At 41.0% G+C, this 20,374-nt stretch overlaps 1 protein-coding gene across 2 annotated transcripts in view; it reads left to right on the top strand.

The window, feature by feature from the left end:
- Window positions 1-20,374, top strand: part of ITPRID2 (ITPR interacting domain containing 2) — a 166,071-nt gene that overhangs the window by 23,024 nt on the left and 122,673 nt on the right. For both annotated transcript variants that reach the window (XM_077448124.1, XM_077448125.1), the window contains exon 2: window positions 12,501-12,546. In XM_077448124.1, coding sequence (XP_077304250.1) covers window positions 12,501-12,546 — 46 coding nt within the window. The remainder of the gene's footprint in view (window positions 1-12,500; window positions 12,547-20,374) is intronic.

Below are 20,374 nucleotides of genomic sequence, written 5' to 3' on the forward strand. Positions count from 1 at the left end.
CCACCATGTGCCTGAAGCCTTCTAATAGTCCTAGAGCCTTCCAATTCTCATCCACTGAGCACACATGAAAGCAGGGATTTGATCACATTATAAGAAAATTTTTGTGTCGGCTGCTTTGAAACATTCCAGCTTTTCTGGTTTGTCTGGTTGGGTGCTCAGTACTTGTTTCTTTCCTGCATCTTTAAGTAAAAAGTCGCACTTAAGCATAGAGGTTTACTAAGTAGTTCTTATGCAGACACTCATGTCTCTGAGTGTAACCAAATTCCCCACTGAATATGAGACCGGAGTTTACAAATGTCCCGCTACGATAACATTCATGTGATTTGTGTATGCAAACAGCACTGCTTTGTGGTTGAGTTCAGCTTGGCAAGAAGAAAAGCAGCTGACATCATATAACAATGTGTCTAGGGCATGTAAAGGCACTCCAAAGTTTGTGTGTGTGTGTTTGTCCCCCCCCCCACCCCCCTTTTTTGTGTTATTAATGTGATCTGTTTAAAATCGTACACAAAACTGCCTGGCTGTGGTCAGTGCCACAGATGTAAATATAGAAAAAGATTATAGGTGTTTAGGGAGAGTCTGTAGCTGTAACCAAGGTCTCCCCAGATCACCTGTGTGTTTGGGGTCATTGCTTATGATCACAACTGCAAACTGTCACTCACAGGGTGTATGTAGTTTGCCTCCCATTGCTGCGACTTCCGGTGTGACTTTGCATTGCTACTTGCTTGCCATTGTGACTTTCAGGCAACTTTTTTTTTTTTGATCTTGCAATCCCCTCTGAAGTCTCAGCCAAGGTCGCAAAGGTAAGACAAAGAAACTACTTCCTTGCAGCTTTTGTGATTTTAAAAATGCAGTCTATGGCACTCATGTCACAAGGAAGATGCAGAAAAGTAGGGATATAGTGAATGCAGGGTCCTGGGTTTAGGAACACTCTTTTAAGATCCATGAACCAGATTTGGGAAGTCACCTTTCTTTTTATCCAGGTCTTAATTACTATGACTTGTCACAGCAACAAAAAGAATTGTAAAAGATCCTTCCAGCGCCATGCTGTCACCGCTTCAGGCGATCCCATCTTCACCCAGGTTCAGGAGCCGCCATTTATGGCACAAGACTCTGAAGGAATGACCCAGGTGGCCGTTCCTTCATAGAACATACACCGGTGACGTCACCTGCTGCACGTACAGTAATATATTTATAGCTATCCTACACGGTGCTTATTTAGGAGATATTTGCAGTACCTATAGGTAAGCCACCGTATTTATCGGTAAAAGTCAGAGATGGGAGTTTACGCAGTGTCGTATCGCCAAAAATAGCCTTGTCATGAAGGGGAGGTAAATCTTCCGGAGGGAGAATGGTTAATAGCTGATTTATGTGTCACATGACACTAAAAATGGGTATCGGTGATTGGTATCGGTACTCTTTCTTTAAATAAATGGTATTTGTGCATTCCTAGTCGCAGGTAGCAGCAAGCTGCATGAAAAGTCGCAGGAGTGTGAACCATTTAGAATGCCACTTTCACCCAGGATTCAAACATTTTTCCAATGGAATCCAAGCAGAACCTGGTGTGAAGGTGCCCACTTCTTGTTTGTCTCTAAACTTGTAAATGTAGAAATTACAACCTTTGAATATCATTTGAAGGAAATTAAGTTGTAGCATTGTTGGTTCAATATTGGTTGATAATATTTATCAGATCATATAGGAAATATCAGTCAATAATATTTCCAGCTTGGTGGAAATTCATTCTCTGCAAACAGATTGAAAACATTGTTGTCAGGAGAATCTAACAATTGTTAAATGGTGCTTTTCTCTTCAATTGAGGACAATGACTTCCTTCCCATGTTCCTGTAGGCTTTATTTTCTATTCTATTATTCTATTATCTGTTCTTCCTACTAGTATCAGTTGTGCAAGAAGCAAGTTCCCGTTCTATGTTGACAACACGGCCCCATTTACAATTAAGCGTAGCAGAGACAAACGTTTCTTCTTACGTTTCCTGCGAATACACTAAACTGCGTGACACGCCTGCGGGGTTATTTCATAATGGCACCATAAACACGGGTAACAGTTGCACGTGAAACACCCAAAAATACACACTGCAAAACATACTTGGCTCAGTACCAAAATGTAGTACTTGAGCTTTTTTTAGTGTGTTGTGTGGAGGGAGGCCCATTTAATGCTAGTGGCCGAGAAAGGGTTAAAACCACCGCAAAGCGCTGCTGCAGCAGCGCTTTGCCAGCGGTATAGCCGCACTGCCCCATTGATTTCAATGGGCAGGAGCGGTGTATATACCACTCCAAAGATGTGCTAGCATGACTTTTTTTTTTTTTTTTTTCTTTGAGTCCTGCCAGTGCACCGCCCCAGTGTGAAAGGGATCTTATGTGTTGTTTTTGTACGTTTTGCAGAAATGCACTACAATCCATTTAACATGGATTCCTATGGGACATCGATGCGTTGTTGTTTTTTTTTTTTTTTTTTTTTTTCAGCCGCTGCATTTTTTGGAAAGGGTCAGGGAATTTTTTTTCCCCACAGCAGGTGGTGTTTTGCATGTAATACACTTCAAAGGACCTGACTAAAAATACAAGTGTTGCGTTTTTGATGCGGTTTGCCGTTTTTTGTGTTTTTTGCTAATAGGAATGTGGGACAGTTCTGTTCATATAGTGCAAGTATAATGCAACTTTATACTCTGTCACTCAAGTAGCATCAGAGTAATGCAGGAACCTTTGTGTCCAAAGTCACGTGTAAGGGTTAGGGTTATGGGTAATGTTGGGGTTAAATTTTAGGGTCAGAGATAGGGATAGTGTTAAATATTAGGGTTAGGGTCAGTGATAGGGTTAGTGGTAATTGTTCGAACACTAACCCCAACTCAGTCTACTGCTAACCCGAGCCCTAGCTCTTAAAATTAAAATGCGACTTTGGACTTATGGTTCCTGCTCTACTTTGATGCTACTTGAAGGGGTTGTAAAGTCATTCTATGCATTAAGATAAAAAGCCTTCTGTGTGCAGCAGCCCCCCTAATACTTACCTGAGCCCCATCTCTGTCCATGAGTGTATATATCTCTATAATCTATCTCTCACAAAAGTGAGTACACACCTCACATTTTTGTGAATATTTTATTATATCTTTTCATGTGAAAACACTAAAGAAATTACTCTTTGCTACATTCACACCTGAGACCTTGTAACGCTAACGAGTCATGTGACACCGGGGAAGGAAAATGGCTAATGGGGCCCAATTTGAACTTTTTCACTTAGGGGTGTACTCACTTTTGACGTTCCCCCCATTTGCATGCTCCCCACAAATGCACTCTGTGATCATCGAGTCTATGAGGCCTCTTACTGCGTGACAGCTGATCACGTGATATAAACAGAAGATTGGTAAACCTTTTTTTTTTTTTCTCCTTGCGCCGACAGCGTGAGGAGAAAAAGCAGATGACTGGCTTCTGTGAGAGGGATATCGCTACCAAACAGGAACGACCACAGCCACTTCATTTGTGCCCACAAGTGCATATCTGTGCCACCTATCAGTGATCACCAGTGCCACCTGTCAGTGCCCATCAGTGCAGCCTCATCAGCGTAGATCAATGAAGGAGAAAAATTACTTGTTTGCAAAATTTTTTAACAAAAATAGAACTTTTTTTTGTTGTGTTTTTTTTTAAACAAAAAATAAACCCAGCAGTGCTAAATACCACCATAAAAAAGATCTATTTGTGGGAAAAAATTATTAATATTTGATTTGGGTACAGTGTTGTGTGACCCTGCTGAAAGCTGAAAATTGGTCTGGACAGGAAGGGGGTCTAGGTGCCCAGTAAGCAAGTGGTTAAACTTTTCTGCACAACATTTAAGCAAGCCTGTGAAATACTGGGAGAATATAGTCTGAACAGATGAGACCAAAATTGAACTCTTTGGATGCCATAATACACACAATGTTTTGAGGTCAAATGGCACGTCGCCCCAAATACGCCCCAATACCAACAGTGAAGTTTGGAGGTGGGAACATCATGGTGTGGGGCTGTTTATCAGCATACGGTACTTGCAAATTTAATGTCATTGAAGGAATGAAGAAATGGAAAGATTTTACCAAGAGATTCATGATAAAAATCTCCTGCCATCTACCAGGATGATGAAGATGAAACGAGGGTAGACATTTCAGCAAGACAACGATCCCAAACACAAAGCCAAGGAAACGCTCAACTGGTTTCAAAATAAGAAAATAAAGGTGCTAGAGTGGCCCAGCCAAATGCCTGATTTGAATCCAATAGAGAATCTATGGAAAGAACCAAAGATGAGAGTTCATAGAAGAGGCCCACGGAACCTCCAAGATTTGAGGACTGTGTGGGGAAAAATGGGCCATGTGACTAGTTTTTCCATATAGGGGGCGTCTTAAGGCTGTCATTACCAACAGGATTTTGTACGAAGTATTACATTTCAGTTGGTGTGTTAAATACTTTTTACCCTGGCATTTCATTTTATTACACATAGCTTAATTTCTAGACATATTTGTTTTTTTCCTGTATTGTATGGATTGCATGTGTTGTTACCCATGTGGTGAACATTTCATATCAATAGCCCCTTTATTTACCGAGAAAAATGGTGAAGTGTTCCCGGATTCCGATAAGCCCCCCGCCCGCAGACCCCGACAACCAACGGCCAGGGTTGTCAGGAAGAGGCCCTTGTCCTCAACATGGGGACAAGGTGCTTTGGGGTGGGGGGGCCGCGTGCCCCCCTTCCCCAAGGCACCCCCCCATGTTGAGGCCTGGTACGGCTCAGGAGGGGGGGCGCACGCTCGTCCCCACCCCCTTTCCTGGCCGGCCGGGTAGCGTGCTCGGATAAGGGTGGTATGGAGCTGGGGGGGGGGACGTAGGGGGTTCCCCTCAATATTCATACCAGACCTAAGGGCCTGGTATGCTCTCGGAGGGGGAAACCACGCCAAATTTTTTTCATAAATTTGGCGTGGAGTTCCCTCTTGAGAGCTCATTCTCTGATTGGCCACGGCAAAAGTCGCCTGGCCTGGGGCGACTTAAAGTCGTGTTGTAAGTCGCCCCAAGTCGTGTTCAGGTCGTGTCCAAGTTTCCTCCAAAAGTCATGTTGCCCCTCTGTGAACGGACCCTTAACGTGAATGTAAATCCCACAGCAAAAAATTTATATATTTAAGTGAATCGGTTCTTAGGATTTTAAAAAGAAAAGAAAAGAAAACAAAACAAATGGAACCATCACATCTAAGAACAGTTTCAGAAAGTAAAGAAAATACTTTGTAATCTTGCTAGAAATATGTCCCTGTCACTTCCTGGTTTTGGCTTCAGACCCATTTTCTTTTTTGTTCTGCAGTCAATAAACTCTCCAGCGTGTTATCCTATGTATCCAGGCACATAGGCTCTTATCAACTGGTTTTGGTTGGGGAGTGTTTTGGCTGTAAAAAAACTAGTGGGTACTGAGGAATTTTTCAGCTGTAAAAACGCTCTAACGTCAACGCCCAGAAACGCAGATAAATGCTCAAAAACTTGGCTCATCAACAATTTTTTATGTTTTTTTTTATCCATTGGAAAAAATAAGTAAACGCTAAATGCTATTGCAAAAACATTGAAAACCCTTGCTGCAAAGCTACTGCCATTTTTCTATAACCTTGTTATAATGTCCAATGTGCACAAGGCCTTAGGCTTCATGTACACTGCTGCTGGTAAACGGACGTTTAGGAGCAGCTGGCCGTGGTGGTTTTTTATAATTTTTTTCAGCTGCCCCTGAACTCTCCTCTGTTATCTTATCAGTACATGTACACAGGGTTGTTTATAGTCATTTCTAGGCAGTTGAGATTGAAAGCATTTTTTGAAAAGCAAAAAAATGCGTTCAGGACGGATGTTCAGATGTTCAATGCATGCAACAGCTTGTCAATGCTGTAACTCGCGTTTAGCCATGTTTCATTTAGGCCACTTTCACACTGGGGCGGTGCGGGCGTCTGCGGTAAAATAGAGGTGCTTTACCGTCATTTTAGCAGAAGTATTCCGTCGCTAGTGGGGCTGCTTTACCCCACGCTAGCTTCTGAAAAACAGCTCTTTGCCGGCGGTATAGCCGCGCTGCCCCATGGATTTCGATGGGCAGGAGCGGTTTAGTAGTGGTGAATAACACCGCTCCTTCACTGCTCAAAAGATGTGGCTAGAAGGACTTTTTTACAGTCTTGCCAGCACACCGCTCCAGTGTGAAAGCCCTGCGGCTTTCACACTGGAGTGAAAGGAGACGCTTTTTTTCAGGCGCTATACAGGTGCTATTTTTAGCGCTGTAGCGCCTGAAAACGCTTCAGTGTGAAAGGGGCCTTACAGAAGCATTTTTAAAGATTTAAAAACTTAAGCCCCAGACCATTTGGCTGACAAAAGACCAGAGGACTTTTTACAATTTGGCACTGCGCTGCTTTAACTGGTAATTGCGCGGTCATGCAACGTTGTACCCAAACGAAATTTGCATCCTTCTTCTTCTTCTTCTTCTTTTTTTTTTTTTTTTTTTAACCATAAATAGAGCTTTCTTTTGGTGGTATTTGATTGCCTCTGCAATTTTTTATTTTTTTTTGCGATTTATAAACGGAAAAAGACCGAAAATGTAAAATTATTTCTACTTTTTGTTATAAGAAAAATCCAACTCAATTTTAGTCATACATTTAGGCCGACATGTATTCAGCCACATGTCTTTGGTTTAAAAAAAATGGCAAGCGTATATTTATTGGTTTGCACAAAAGTTATAGCGTCAATAAACTAGGGTACATTTTCTGGAATTTTCACAGCTTTTAGTTTAACTCCCTATCTCATTTCTTGAGGTGCTAAAATGGTAGGGCAGTAGAAAGTAGACACCCAAGAAAATTGCTGAGAGTCATGTTGAGCCCATTGAATATTTAATTTATTTATTTATTTTGTCCCAAGTGATTGAATAATGACACAAAAAAATGTTTTCTTTACAAAAAGTTGTCACTAAATCATACATTTGCTTACACATGCCATTGGTTATATGTGAAATTGCACCCCAAAGTAGATTTAGCTCCTTTTCCCTGAGTACGGGGATAGCACATGTTTTTGGGAGCCTAGCCACGTACGGGGCCCCAAAAACCAAGCACCGCCTTCAGGATTTCTAAGGGCGTAAATTTTTGATTTCACTCCTCACTACCGATCAGTTTTGAAGGCCATAAAATGTCAAGATAGCACAAAACCCCCCAAATGATCCCATTTTGGAAAGTAGACACCCCAAGCTATTTGCTGAGAGGCATGGTGAGTGTTTTGCAGCTCTCATTTGTTTTTGAAAATGAAGAAAGAAAATAAAAATTAATCATTTTTTTTTATTTTTTCAATTTTCAAAACTTTGTGACAAAAAGCGAGATTTGCAAAATACTCACCATACCTTTCAGCAAATAGCTTGGGGTGTCTACTTTCTAGGGCTGCAACTAACTATTATTTTCATAATCTATTAGTTGGCCGATCATTGTTTCAATTAAACGGTCAATAACCTTAAAAAAATAAAATAAAAAAAAGTTGGTCAAATTGATGTTAATTTTCAACCCCAGTGATGAGAAAATTTGGAAATAGAAAACTTCAAAGGAATTTTCAGACAATGTATGTGGTTTTCATTCAGAAATTACATTCATTTTAAAAACAGAAGGTTAAAAACAAGTGAAAATGTCAAACAATTCTTTCATTCAGCGAATGTACAAAGATTTTTCGTCGGAATATTCTCATCTGAAAATTGATCGGTGTGGCCAGCATAAGGCTCGTACACACCTATGCAGTTTAGTTTGCTTTTGATCTGTTTCTGCAGTGCTTATTGCTGTGCGTTTTGATTTTTGCGCATGTGATTTTACTGCAATTTGCATTTTTTTGGGCAGATTAAAAAACGCAAATTGCTGCAAAAGGGCATTACATGCTTTTCTGCAGCTTCTCCATTGAAGCATATTGAACCAATAAAATTTAGTGACAACTCTGTGAAAAAAAAAAATTGTCTCTTTCCGGCAACTTGTGTTAAAATATTCCATTGACTCGACATGCCTCTCATCAAATAGCTTGGGGTGTCTACTTTCCGAAATGGGGTCATTTAGGGGGGGGGGGTTTGAACTGTCCTGGCATTTTATGTGCAACATTTAGAGGCTTATGTCACACATCGTCCACTCTTCTAACCACTTGAAGACAAGCCCTTTCTGACACTTTGTTTACATGAGAAAACATTTTTTTTTTTGCAAGAAAATTACTTTGAACCCCCAAACATATTTTATATATATATATATATATATATATATATATATATATATATATATATATATAATTTATTTTATTTTTTTTAAAGCAAAGGCCCTACAGATTTCACACCGTATTTGTGCAGCAATTTATTCAAAAGCTTTTTTTTGGGGGGGGGGGAAAACACACTTTTTTTAAATTTTAATGTAGTTTACCTGAATTCCAGTTTGGCCAGTGAATGGGGGAAGTACAGGTGCCACAGAAGTGGTGGGCTCCCAATTAAGATTGGCAAGTTCTGCAGGAAGGACACTATGGGCACGGCGGGCCTGTCTTTGTCGTCTTGGTGGCAGCGGGAGACTACTTGTGCTTGCCACCTCGCCAGCTTGAACTGCACTTACGGGACTCGCCACGTCACCACGTGATACTGCAGTGCTGGATGTACGACCAGGGTGTACTAGGCCGCTGGTGCTTGCCAGTTCACTAGAAGCATGAGCGGTACTAGTACTTCTCTGCTCCATAGGAGAGCCCTGCGGGTTCTTGCACGTCAACAACAGCAGAAGATCGGGGTTTGGTATGCCTGACCTTGGCAGGGACCATAACTCTGTCTTCAGAGCTATCTGTCATGGAGCCGCTGTGGTCTACAGGATTGTATTCTGAGCCTGACAGAAGAGTGACTTCTTCTTCACCATTTGTCATGCTCAGAAACGTGTAGGCCTCTTCGCTAGTGTACCTTCGATTTGTCATTTTGGGCTCTAAATTTACTGGCACACTAGTGAGACTTACAGGTAAAAGAGCTCCTAGGCTGTCAGCAACTTTATCAAACGCTACCAAAAAAACTGTTAGCGATTGCAGGGATCAGGCCTGACTCTGCGAACGCTGCAGTTATGTGTTTAATGTTTTGTAAGTGACAGTGATCGATCGATACTGCACTTGGGTGGGCTGGGCGGAGGGGCAAAATGCAGGTGCTAGCAAGTATCTGGGTTGATCCCGCTAACACTGCTAAACTTCAGGGGACGCTAGTATAGATCTGATCAGATATTGATCCGTTTGGACACTATACCACTAAGGGAGGTGTATGCTGCGTGTGTGGGTGTTAGCAGTAGTAGCACTAATCTGACACTGCCTGGGGCAACACAGACCCTAACTGACCCTAAAACCTAACTAATATCACCTGCTGGGCGATCAGGGGGTTAAACCTTTATTGGGTAATAAATGGCGGGTGGGGTTACTTGATGCTTTAAAAAGCTGACTGTGAACCTAAATAACTAACAGGCTAACTAGCGTCAGCCGTGACACCAATATGGCGATCAGAAAAATTATAGATTAGTGACACTGGTGACAGGTGGTTAAAGGGTTAACTGGGGGGCAATCAAGGGGTTAAACCTTTATGGGGGGGATACCCTAGACCTAAAGGGGGGGGGCCTACCACTAATTGCCCTAACACGTATAACAGTCACAAATTGACACCAATGCAGTGATCAGTAAAAAAATGAAAACTGCTATTGGTGTCGCTGTGACGGGGTGCAGGGGGGGTGATCAGGGGCGATTGGGTGGTGATTTGTGTGCCTATGTGTACTGGTGTTAGTGTGCTGTTGGTGAAAACTCACATTGATGTCTTCTCTCCTTGTGAGACGGAAACTAAAAGGCTCCACGAGGAGAGATGACATCAATTCTGTTTACAGTTTCAGAAGCGGAGGAAGCTTCCCATTCATCGGCAGAGGCCATGAATCAGTGGCCTCCCCCTCAGGACGGATCACTGCTGCAATGATGCCATCCTCCTCAGGCATCGGTGGCACGATTGCGCCCCCCACCTGCGGGTAGGGAGTAACGTAGCCATACATTACTCTGCCTGCCCGTGCCATTCTGCCGACGTATATCGTCGCGAGGCGGTCGGCTGGTGATTAAAAAAAATGTGCTTCTAAACGAAAACACAGGAAAACGGATGTTTTTAAACGTGGGTTACTCTGTCAAGTTAAATCGTTCAGGAGAGGTTTTAAAACGCCCCCGTGGCAATACTTTATACAATTTTCTAATTAAATTTCCTTTAGATTTACCTTCAGCCATGTAGTGCAAGGGCCTGCCTGATGGCATACAAATGGATACTGTTTTAGGTTTAACCTCTTCTTATAATATGGTTTTGGTAAATCCTAAAGGAAAATTGTAGAAGACAATTGTATACTATATGGCCAACCTTAAAGTGGTCGTAAACCTCAGTCATGAAATCTGAACAAAACACATTGATCTGTGGTGTTTGTGTCCAAAAGACAAAGCTCTAAGTTTCTTTTCTCTCTGGTGCTTCATTCCTCTGTTATCAGCACGAGTCTCTTGTAAGAAGTTTTACACATGAGATACATTTGTGTTGGGGGAAGAGAGCTCAGCACACAGCTTGTCTATTCAGAACACCACTTTGTATCCTTCCTTCATTCCTGTGGAGGGTGGTGTGTCCTCCAATCAACTCTCTCACTATTACTGCAGCTATCCACCTCCTCCTCTGTGCTCCTTGCCGATGCAGAAGGATTTTATCACAAATCTGCACGTTTGAAGGGATGTAGGGAAGGGAAGACTTCAGATAAACAAGTAAAACTTGTTTGAAGAATTTGTTTCATCTCTGTGTATCTCCTGAAGCTATTAATTTCACTGGGTATATAAGAGTGTTTAGAAACACTTTAAAATAAGTTTTTTTTTTTTTGTTTGTTTTTTGGAGTCCTACTTCCCTAGGTGAATGCAGAATGGGTCCGATGTTCTATATGTCCCCCAGCGCCTCTTAACATTGAGAACCGAGTGATTGCGCACTGCTGATTGCCATCTGCTCTGCCCCCCTCCCTGTGCTCACTGGAGAGCTGGGCTGTGGAGGAGGCAGAAGCAGCCCGCTGATGCTCTCAGCTTCTCACTGAGAGGCCGACTTGAGTGGTGGTCCAGGGATGTAGGCATATCCTGACTTCATTGTCACGATCTTGCCTGAGCCAGGTCCAGCTTTGTGACGTCAGTCGATAGCGGGCTTCAGCCCATTGTCTGCTGAAAACGTGTCACAGGAGTGCAGAACATACTGCACTCCTGAGATCCACAGGGGAAGTATAGCCAAACACAGTTGGACACTGTCATGAAAGAAAATGGCCAGCGCTCCAAAATGAAAAATACCCCAATCTTTACGGAGATCCTAGATGAAAAAGTTCAAATGCAGACTTCATGCCACCGTTTCTCAACCTTCCTTTTACCTAGGAAAATGGGACCTATTCATCAATGAAATAATGTCTGTTTTTGTTTTCTTGTATCTATGACCTCCCATGAAGAGCCGAGGTGTTTTTTATTTATTTTTTTTAAAGCGGGAGTCCGCCGGGACTCCGCGTTTTTTTTTTTTTTTTTTTTTTTTTTAAAGCCAGCAGCTACAAATACTGCAGCTGCTGACTTTTAAAATAGTGACACTTACCTGTCCAGCGCGCCCGCGATGTCGGCACCCGAAGCTGATCTGTATATAGTTTCTCGGGTGCTTCCGCCGCCATCTTGGGTATGGGAATCAGGAAATGGAGCCTTTCGGCTTCATTTCCCGGTTCCCTACTGCGCATGCGCGAGTCGCGCTGCGCAATAAGGACGGTCCCCGCTGCCTCTGGGATCTGTGTGTTTTCCCAGCAGGCAGCGGGGCACTTGCGGAAAGGGGCGGGCACTTGCGGAAAGGGGCGTAATATACACCCCTTTCCGCAGAGAGCTATCCCGGAAGTGGGTGCAGATACCTGTACTGTACAGGTATCTGCACCCCCTCCCCCTGAAAGGTGCCAATTGTGGCGCCGGAGGGGGGCAGGGTTCCGATGAGCGGAAGATCCACTTTAGGGTGGACCTCCGCTTTAAGTGCTAGCTGTTTTTTCATGTTTGATGTCCAGCCTGTGTGATAGTCTGTCTTCTTAGATACATGGGGAGAAGTTGACAGGAAGTGTGTCATGTGCAGGATTACTAGGGAAAGATCAAGGGCCAAAGCTTGACTACCAAATGACTGGTAAGCTGTAAAATATAGCATTTTTATTTTTTTGGGTGGGGGCATAATATACTTATAGAAGCAATAATCTGTATGATAACTTTTGTGATGTTAGTTCTGTGCATAATATTATGCTGTACTGTAGTGTACACACAAAGTGATCCATGATCCTGATCCGTGATCCTAATCCATGTCATTAGAAGTGAAGTAGAAACCTTATTGAAGATGGGCAAAGCATGTTTATCACTTCCGGTATAACTGGAACACCTTTTTTATAGTGATGAATAGAGGTACAGCTTTCCTCTTTACAAACTAATGTGCTTCTTTATTTTTACAGGAAATATTCCTAATGAAAAGATTGCTATATGGCTGAAAGACTGCAGGTAAGGACAACATCTTTCTTTTTCTCATGGTGTATTTTTTTTATTTAGGTTTTTCATTTTTTTTTTTTTTTTTTGCTTTCAGCCAATTAAAACAAGCCTGTCCCCCAAAAAAAGAAATGACCCAAGCGTATTTCCTTCACTTCTGTGCACAACAGTGCCATGTGACTGGTCCCGCAGACTCCTGGAATGTGTGACATTGTATTTGTTCCTTTGATCTCTGTGGGATTTTAAAGGCAAGAAAGCCATCAATGACATAAAAATTATACAATTTTTTTCATTTATTTTTTAAAAGACATACAAAAGTTTAAAACCACACGGGCAGCCACAATTGGCTTCAAGATGATTAACGTTTTTAAGTATGTAAAGATTAAGCGATACTCCCCAAAACCACATGTGTCGAAGCCTTGATATTTCACAAAGTTGCTCATTTAATGGCATCGGGCATCCAACACGTTTTGAGCTTTATTAAACCCGCTTCTTGTTTAGGGATATAAGAGATACTGCCCTAAAAGGAATCAAAAAAGCTCCCCATAATACAAAGTATACATAGGATTGAAGCTATTTTCCGCAATTATGCTTAAGCTGGCCATACTTGAAGGGAAAATAAAGGCCCATATTATTTATTACAGGGGACACCCAGTAATTACTTACAATGCTCATCTACCAGTTCTCCTTCCTCCCATAATTCTTATGATTGAGGTAGTTCTTAGTACAGTTTGGGTCTTTAAGGTTTTAACGAAAGCTCGTCCTGAAATCTTGGATGTTAGTGCAAATAAAAAGAGTATCACGGACAGTACTCAACTGTTCTTGTTGCAAGTGCACTAATAACAGCTACAATCACCTCAAGCATAGATGCTACAAAAGTGGCAAAAAAGTGTCAGCTCTGATGCCTACTAAAGGCTGAAATAAATTTTGGGTGGATGGTCCCTTTTAACATTATTTAAACATTATTACAGATTACATTCTCTCGTCAGCCATGTCTTCCTAAAACTGATGAAATGAAATCAAATGTTGCGTCTTGTAACCATGGCAGCATAGAGGGAATCCGTATGTTGCTGGTACAGAATGGCCTAGAAGTGTAATTTCCTGCTCATGTGAAGAGCTCTCTGCTTTTCCCAGCAGTTTATCTCTTATTATAACCCTGTGAGACAAAAGAAAAAGGCAATCACTGCTACCTATTCCCGGCACAGGGGAACAAACAGAACATTTCACAGAGCAGTGATCCCAGGGCTCCGGGAAGGTTCTCAGCCTGTTTCTCTGTGGTGGGGATGGTAAACAGTGGCTTTGTTTTTCTTATTCCAGCTAAATCTCAATGGCCTTTCTTAAAAGGGACTCTTAAAAAATAAAATAATAAATAATTATGAAAGTTTATTTTTTTGAAACCTAAAGATTTTATTCAATTTTCAAGAAATATATAATGCATAAAAAAAAATATATATATATATATATATATATATATATATATATATATATATATATATATATATATATATATATATATATATATATATATATATATATATATATATATATATATATATATATACACATATATATATATGTATATATGTATGTATATGTGTGTGTGTATATATATATATATATATATATATATATATATATATAAAATATACAGGGCCTTGCGAAAGTATTCGGCCCCCTTGAACTTTTCAATCTTTTGCCACATTTCAGGCTTCAAACATAAAGATATAACATTTTTATTTTTTGTGAAGAATCACCAACAAGTGGGACACAATTGTAAAGTGGAACGAACTCTATTAGATATTTTAAACTTTTTTAGCAAATAAAAAACTGAAAAGTGGTGCGTGCAAAATTATTCGGCCCCTTTACTTTCGGTGGAGCAAACTCACTCCAGAAGTTCAGCGAGGATCTCTGAATGATCCAATGTTGTCCTAAATGACTGAGGGTGATAAATAGAATCCACTTGTGTGTAATCAAGTCTCTGTATAAATGCACCTGCTCTGTGATAGTCTCAGGGTTCTGTTGAAAGCGCAGAGAGCATCATGAAGACCAAGGAACACACCAGGCAGGTCCGTAATACTGTTGTGGAGAAGTTTAAAGCCGGATTTGGATACAAAAAGATTTCCCAAGCTTTAAACATCCCAAGGAGCACTGTGCAAGCGATCATTTTGAAATGGAAGGAGTATCAGACCACTGCAAATCTACCAAGACCTGGCCGTCCCTCTAAACTTTCAGCTCAGACAAGGAGAAGACTGATCAGAGATGCAGCCAAGAGGCCCATGATCACTCTGGATGAACTGCAGAGAACTACAGCTGAGGTGGGAGAGTCTGTCCATAGGACAACAATCAGTCGTACACTGCACAAATCTGGCCTTTATGGAAGAGTGGCAAGAAGAAAGCCATTTCTCAAAGATATCCATAAAAAGTCTCGTCTAAAGTTTGCCACAAGCCACCTGGGAGACACACCAAACATGTGGAAGAAGGCGCTCTGGTCAGATGAAGCCAAAATCGAACTTTTTGCCCACAATGCAAAACGGTATGTTTGGCGTAAAAGCAACACAGCTCATCACCCTCAACACACCATCCCCACTGTCAAACATGGTGGTGGCAGCATCATGGTTTGGGCCTGCTTTTCTTCAGCAGGGACAGGGAAGATGGTTAAAATTGAGGGGAAGATGGATGCAGCCAAATACAGGACCATTCTGGATGAAAACCTGTTGGAGTCTGCAAAAGACCTGAAACTGGGACGGAGATTTATCTTCCAACAAGACAATGATCCCAAACATACAGCAAAATCTACAAAGGAATGGTTCACAAATAAACGTATCCAGGTGTTAGAATGGCCAAGTCAAAGTCCAGACCTGAATCCAATCGAGAATCTGTGGAAAGAGCTGAAAACTGCTGTTCACAAACGCTCTCCATCCAACCTCACTGAGCTCGAGCTGTTTTGCAAGGAAGAATGGGCAAGAATTTCAGTCTCTCGATATGCAAAACTGATAGAGACATACCCCAAGCGACTTGCAGCTGTAATCGCAGCAAAAGGTGGCTCTACAAAGTATTAATGCAAGGGGGCCGAATAATTTTGCACGCCCCACTTTTAATTTTTTTATTAGTTAAAAAAGTTTCAAAAATCCAATAGATTTCGTTCCACTTCACAATTGTGTCCCACTTGTTGGTGATTCTTCACAAAAAATAAAAATGTTATATCTTTATGTTTGAAGCCTGAAATGTGGCAAAAGGTTGAAAAGTTCAAGGGGGCCGAATACTTTCGCAAGGCACTGTGTGTGTGTGTGTGTGTATATATATATATATATATATATATATATATATATATATATATATAATATATGAGAGAGGTGTATTGCAGTAAATTAGGATACAGGTTCCATTTGTAGTAGTCCTGACATTAATCTGCAGATCATGCACACACAAATTCTAAGAAGGGCTAAACGTTGCGAAAGACCAGATATTCATCATTATCAATGTCTAAAGTTAAAGTGTTTAGTGGCCTCCCTATTGCGCATCATAGTCTAAATTGGTCTACTGGCCCTCTAGGCATCTTTTCGGAACCACCTTCATTTCCTTCAACAAAACACTTAATTTCCTAATCATGCAGTCGTTTAAAGGCAACCCAGAGGTTGGAGCCGACTACTTCATTTAGCCCCTAGCTCCACAGCCACCGGGCAGTAGGTAATGAGAATGAAGAAAGAATAGGAAAGGGAGATGAGGGAGAAAGAGGGGACGTGTACAAAAGGGGGACAGAAGCAGAGGGGGTGGGATCCCACCAGCTACCCCCTCCCATGCCATAACTTGGTCAAATAAGTCAAATCCAAGGATTTAAAGTGTGTGGTAAAGACATTTTGTTAATAGAGTAGAGAAGGGCTAGACCCTTAAAGTGTTATTAAACCCAAAAGCAAACCTTTTATTATATTGCAGCTTACCAATTCTTAGATGTGATGGCTGCATTAGTTTTCTTTTATTTTAACGTGGTGATCTGGCCAGTAAGTATGAACATACTTACTCCATTTGCATGACCAAAAAAGATCTGCCAATCAGAGTGAGAGAATCTCTCCAAAGTGACAGGTTAGATTGAGCGTCCAGCTGAAGACTTTTTCCTTTCCTCCTCTTCAAAAGACAGCTGTAAATTTTGGCTTTCCTTTAAATTTCCACCATTCCAAATAATCAGACAGAGAGGGTGAATCTCCCCAGTGAGGACACTAGGACTAGTTTAAAGCTGTCACTACTGAACATGCCGAATTGCGATCTATCCATGGCCTTTCCCATTTGAGGCGAGTCAATTAGATTGACTCCTTTTAAAGGGGACTGCTAGTAAATTTCCATTTGATCAATGCATGCAGCATTAATCGGTGTATTCGTACAGCAGAGGACTCCCACTCTCAGAATACAATGGTTCTGCTGGAGGGATTTCCTCAACCACCTCTTATGTAGATGGGGGAAGACATAAAGTTTTTTTTCTTACAGTCCGCTGGATGAAAAAACGCTGTGATTAGGTACTGCAAAAAAAAAAAAAGAAGGTTTAGAGATACTTTTACTATGTTTAAATCAAATTTTGCACAGCCCCTTCTCCTTAGCCCAGAGGTTCTCAACTCCTGACTTCAGGACCCATAGGCCAGATTTTAGTATTACCTTTGGGGAGATGCAGACTATAAAATATACTGCAAGCAGTGAGCGGCAAATTATATTGCCTGTGATGTTTTTCAATTATCAATTCTTTCTTCAGTTTTGTTAGTGGGGTCCTGAGAACAGGAGTTGAGAATAGCTGCTCTAGTCCCTTCCATACATAGATCTGGTTACCCCCGCCAGCAAATCCGTGCCTACAGCCTGCAATGTATGCAGTATAGCTGGTAAAAATCTAGTGCCGGGCTATCTACGCACTTACGTCCCATAGACTAGGGTTGGAACCTGCTTCTGCTGTATGAGTGCATCATAATTAAACTGTACCTGAGCGCCACAAACTGAAAAGGCCGTTTTCATTTTTAATATTTAGAGCAATTGCTTTGAAAACGATTCTCTTGTGAGAATTTTGTCGCTGAGAGGTTTTTCTATTTCATATCTCAGCCATTTGGAATGGCTGTCCCTCCTTACACCTGGCCTCTTTAACGCTATATCAATGCCTTACTAAGTTAGTGACCAGTTACATAACAGGGCAGGGGGTATGCAAATATTGAAATGCCTGACTGGAAGAAAATAAACGTATACTGGCATTTGGTATGCATGCTATGAGAGATGTCCACTGGATGTTTGTCTCCATCCACCACTATGTATAATGTTACCACAGGGTCTTTTATGTGTATAGTGACTAAATTATAAAGGTCAGTTCACTGCTGCATAATGCAGGTAGTGTTTTTATTACAGTGTGCTATTTGATATTTTTATTCCATTTTTTTATTTTATTTATTTACTTAGTCTGAACTGCTTTTGCCCCCTTCAAAATACTGTGAGCTTTGGACTGATGTTATTTGCGAGATGTCTTTAAGGAGAATCACTTAACCCGCTAAAAAGTAACAACGTTTTTCTGTACTAAGTTTTGATTTTCAAAGGTGATGAAAAGCGAGCCGTAAATTATTTATTTTATTTTTTTACATTTTTTTTTTTTAAATGATTATTTTTTGACGTTTTAATCCTTTTTAATAATCAAAACAAAATAATAAAAATGTTTTTTAGTACAGTTCACGAGACCATCCAGGTAATGGTCACAACTGTGAAACCATTAAAAAACAAAGAAATGATGTGCTGACATACAGCAACATTAGTAAAGTGAGCAGTAGTACATATTGGATGGTAACCACAAGGCACTAAAAATATAAAGTACATTCAGTGGTCATTTATTTCCAAAACAAATTGTTCAAGGGAGAAAAACACTTATACCGCGTAAACACGAATGGACTTTCCGGCAGACTAGGTCCGCCAGTCTTCCCGATGGACTTTCGGCGGAGTTCTGTCTGACTTTCCGAAACAGACAGACTTGGCCACACACGAATGGAAGTCCATTTGTTTTAAACGACGACGATGTAAACGGGACTAAACGAGGAAGTTCAATAGCCAGTAGCCAATAGCTTCTCTTGCGTCATATTTTGGTCCGTCAGACCAGCACACAGATGAATGGTTTTCCCGATTTTAGTCTGTCGGAATTGAGTCCGCTGGATAGATTTGAAATACGTTCTATTTCTAGGTCCATCTGATTTTTATTTTTTATTTTTTATTTTTTTTATAGATTTTTTTATTTTTTAAATGGTCGGACTAGCCCACACACGATCGGATTGTCCAACGTACTAGTCCCTTTGGACCTAGTCTGCCAGAAAGTCCGGTCGTTTTTACGCGATATAAGAAACTGAAAAACTGGAAGCCCTTGTCAATGGGTGGTGAATCTCCTCTCGTAAAGACAGAGATGTGTATATATACGTATTGGGCCCTGGGTTTTATTTATTTCTTTTTTCCTTAAAATAATGGTTATTTTGCCTGCTCTGTAAGATGGTATTGCACAGGGCATCCCCTTACCACCTTTCTGAGGTCCCCTGGTGGTGCTCTTGGCTCCTCCTCTTTTCCATGCACCCCCCCAATAACAAGGTGCACTCCTAAGCTGGGCTGTGTGTGTACATAGACGGACACAATGCGACCTACTCCCTCCTCACATGATTTGACTGATAGCAGTAGGAGCAAATGGCTCCCTCTTTTCACTTGTGATAGTGGGGGGGAGAGGAGAGAAAAACTGAAGCAGGGCACAGCGTTGGATCGCTACAAGAGTCAGGAAAGTGCTAATGGCCCTGTTCACACATGCGGACTGGTTTTCCATTTTCATCCATCTGTTGACAGATGAAAAATGTACATTAAATCAACTCTATGGAAAACTGATGTAAACTTATCATTCATTTACATCCTTCTGTAAACCTTTTTTTTTTTTTTTTTTAACAGATTAAACTGATCAAAGCCCTATTTTTATTCTCTTAAAAAACGTATCGGACAAAAAACTGATGTAGAGAAGAGGTCAATTTTTGCATGTAAAATGGCTCCAGGACTCAAGTAATTAAGAATATAACTGGCGAATATAAAAAAAAAAAAAAAAAAAATAAAAAAAAAAAACTGATTTGAACTTCATCTATTTTTTTTTCTTTGAAAATAACATGACACAACTGATGGCACTGATGGAACAAATGGTCCACATGTGTGACTGGGGCCTAAGGAGTGCGGGGGATGCTAGGGGCCGCTGTTGTTGAAATACATTTAACCTTAATGCAGAAGGCCTCTTTCGCATTTGTGCGCCTTGAAAGTCGCACGACTTTGACTTGACTTGAAGCAATGCCTGTGCAATCTTGAGGTCTATGGACCTCACAACACATCAAAATCGGACCAAAGTAGTGCAGGGACTACTTTGAAGTCGCACAGATAAGAACAGTACTCATTGAAAATGATGGCGTTTGACTTGTCATGCAACCTTGCTGTCCCAAGTCGCAGGACAAGTCGCACAAGTGTGAGTGGGGCCTTAAGGTAAAAAATATTTTTTTCCTTTTACAACCACTGTCTCCTATATTGCAGATTTCTCTTCCTGTTTGGAAGACATTAGAGAAGTAAGAAGAAATCTTTCCAAACAAGGGGAAAGCCCCTTCTATTCGTTTTGTCAACTGAACAGTTTTTTCCATTGAAAGATTTCCCTGCATCCTGTTCTAATGAGAACTGGTGAAAGCAGCCGCAAAGACCTATGTGGCGAATCTTCCTGGTGGGAACATAGACGACAAAAAAAATATCTTGAAAATGTAACTGAAATCTTAAATTAGAGAAATTGTGATAGTCATAAAAAAATAAAAAAATAAAAACTTGTGCAACTTGT

This window comes from Lithobates pipiens, unplaced genomic scaffold (assembly GCF_037356315.1).
Source record: "Lithobates pipiens isolate NorthernLeopardFrog02 unplaced genomic scaffold, aLitPip1_a1.2 Scaffold_22, whole genome shotgun sequence".
Classification (NCBI taxonomy): Eukaryota; Metazoa; Chordata; class Amphibia; order Anura; family Ranidae; genus Lithobates; species Lithobates pipiens.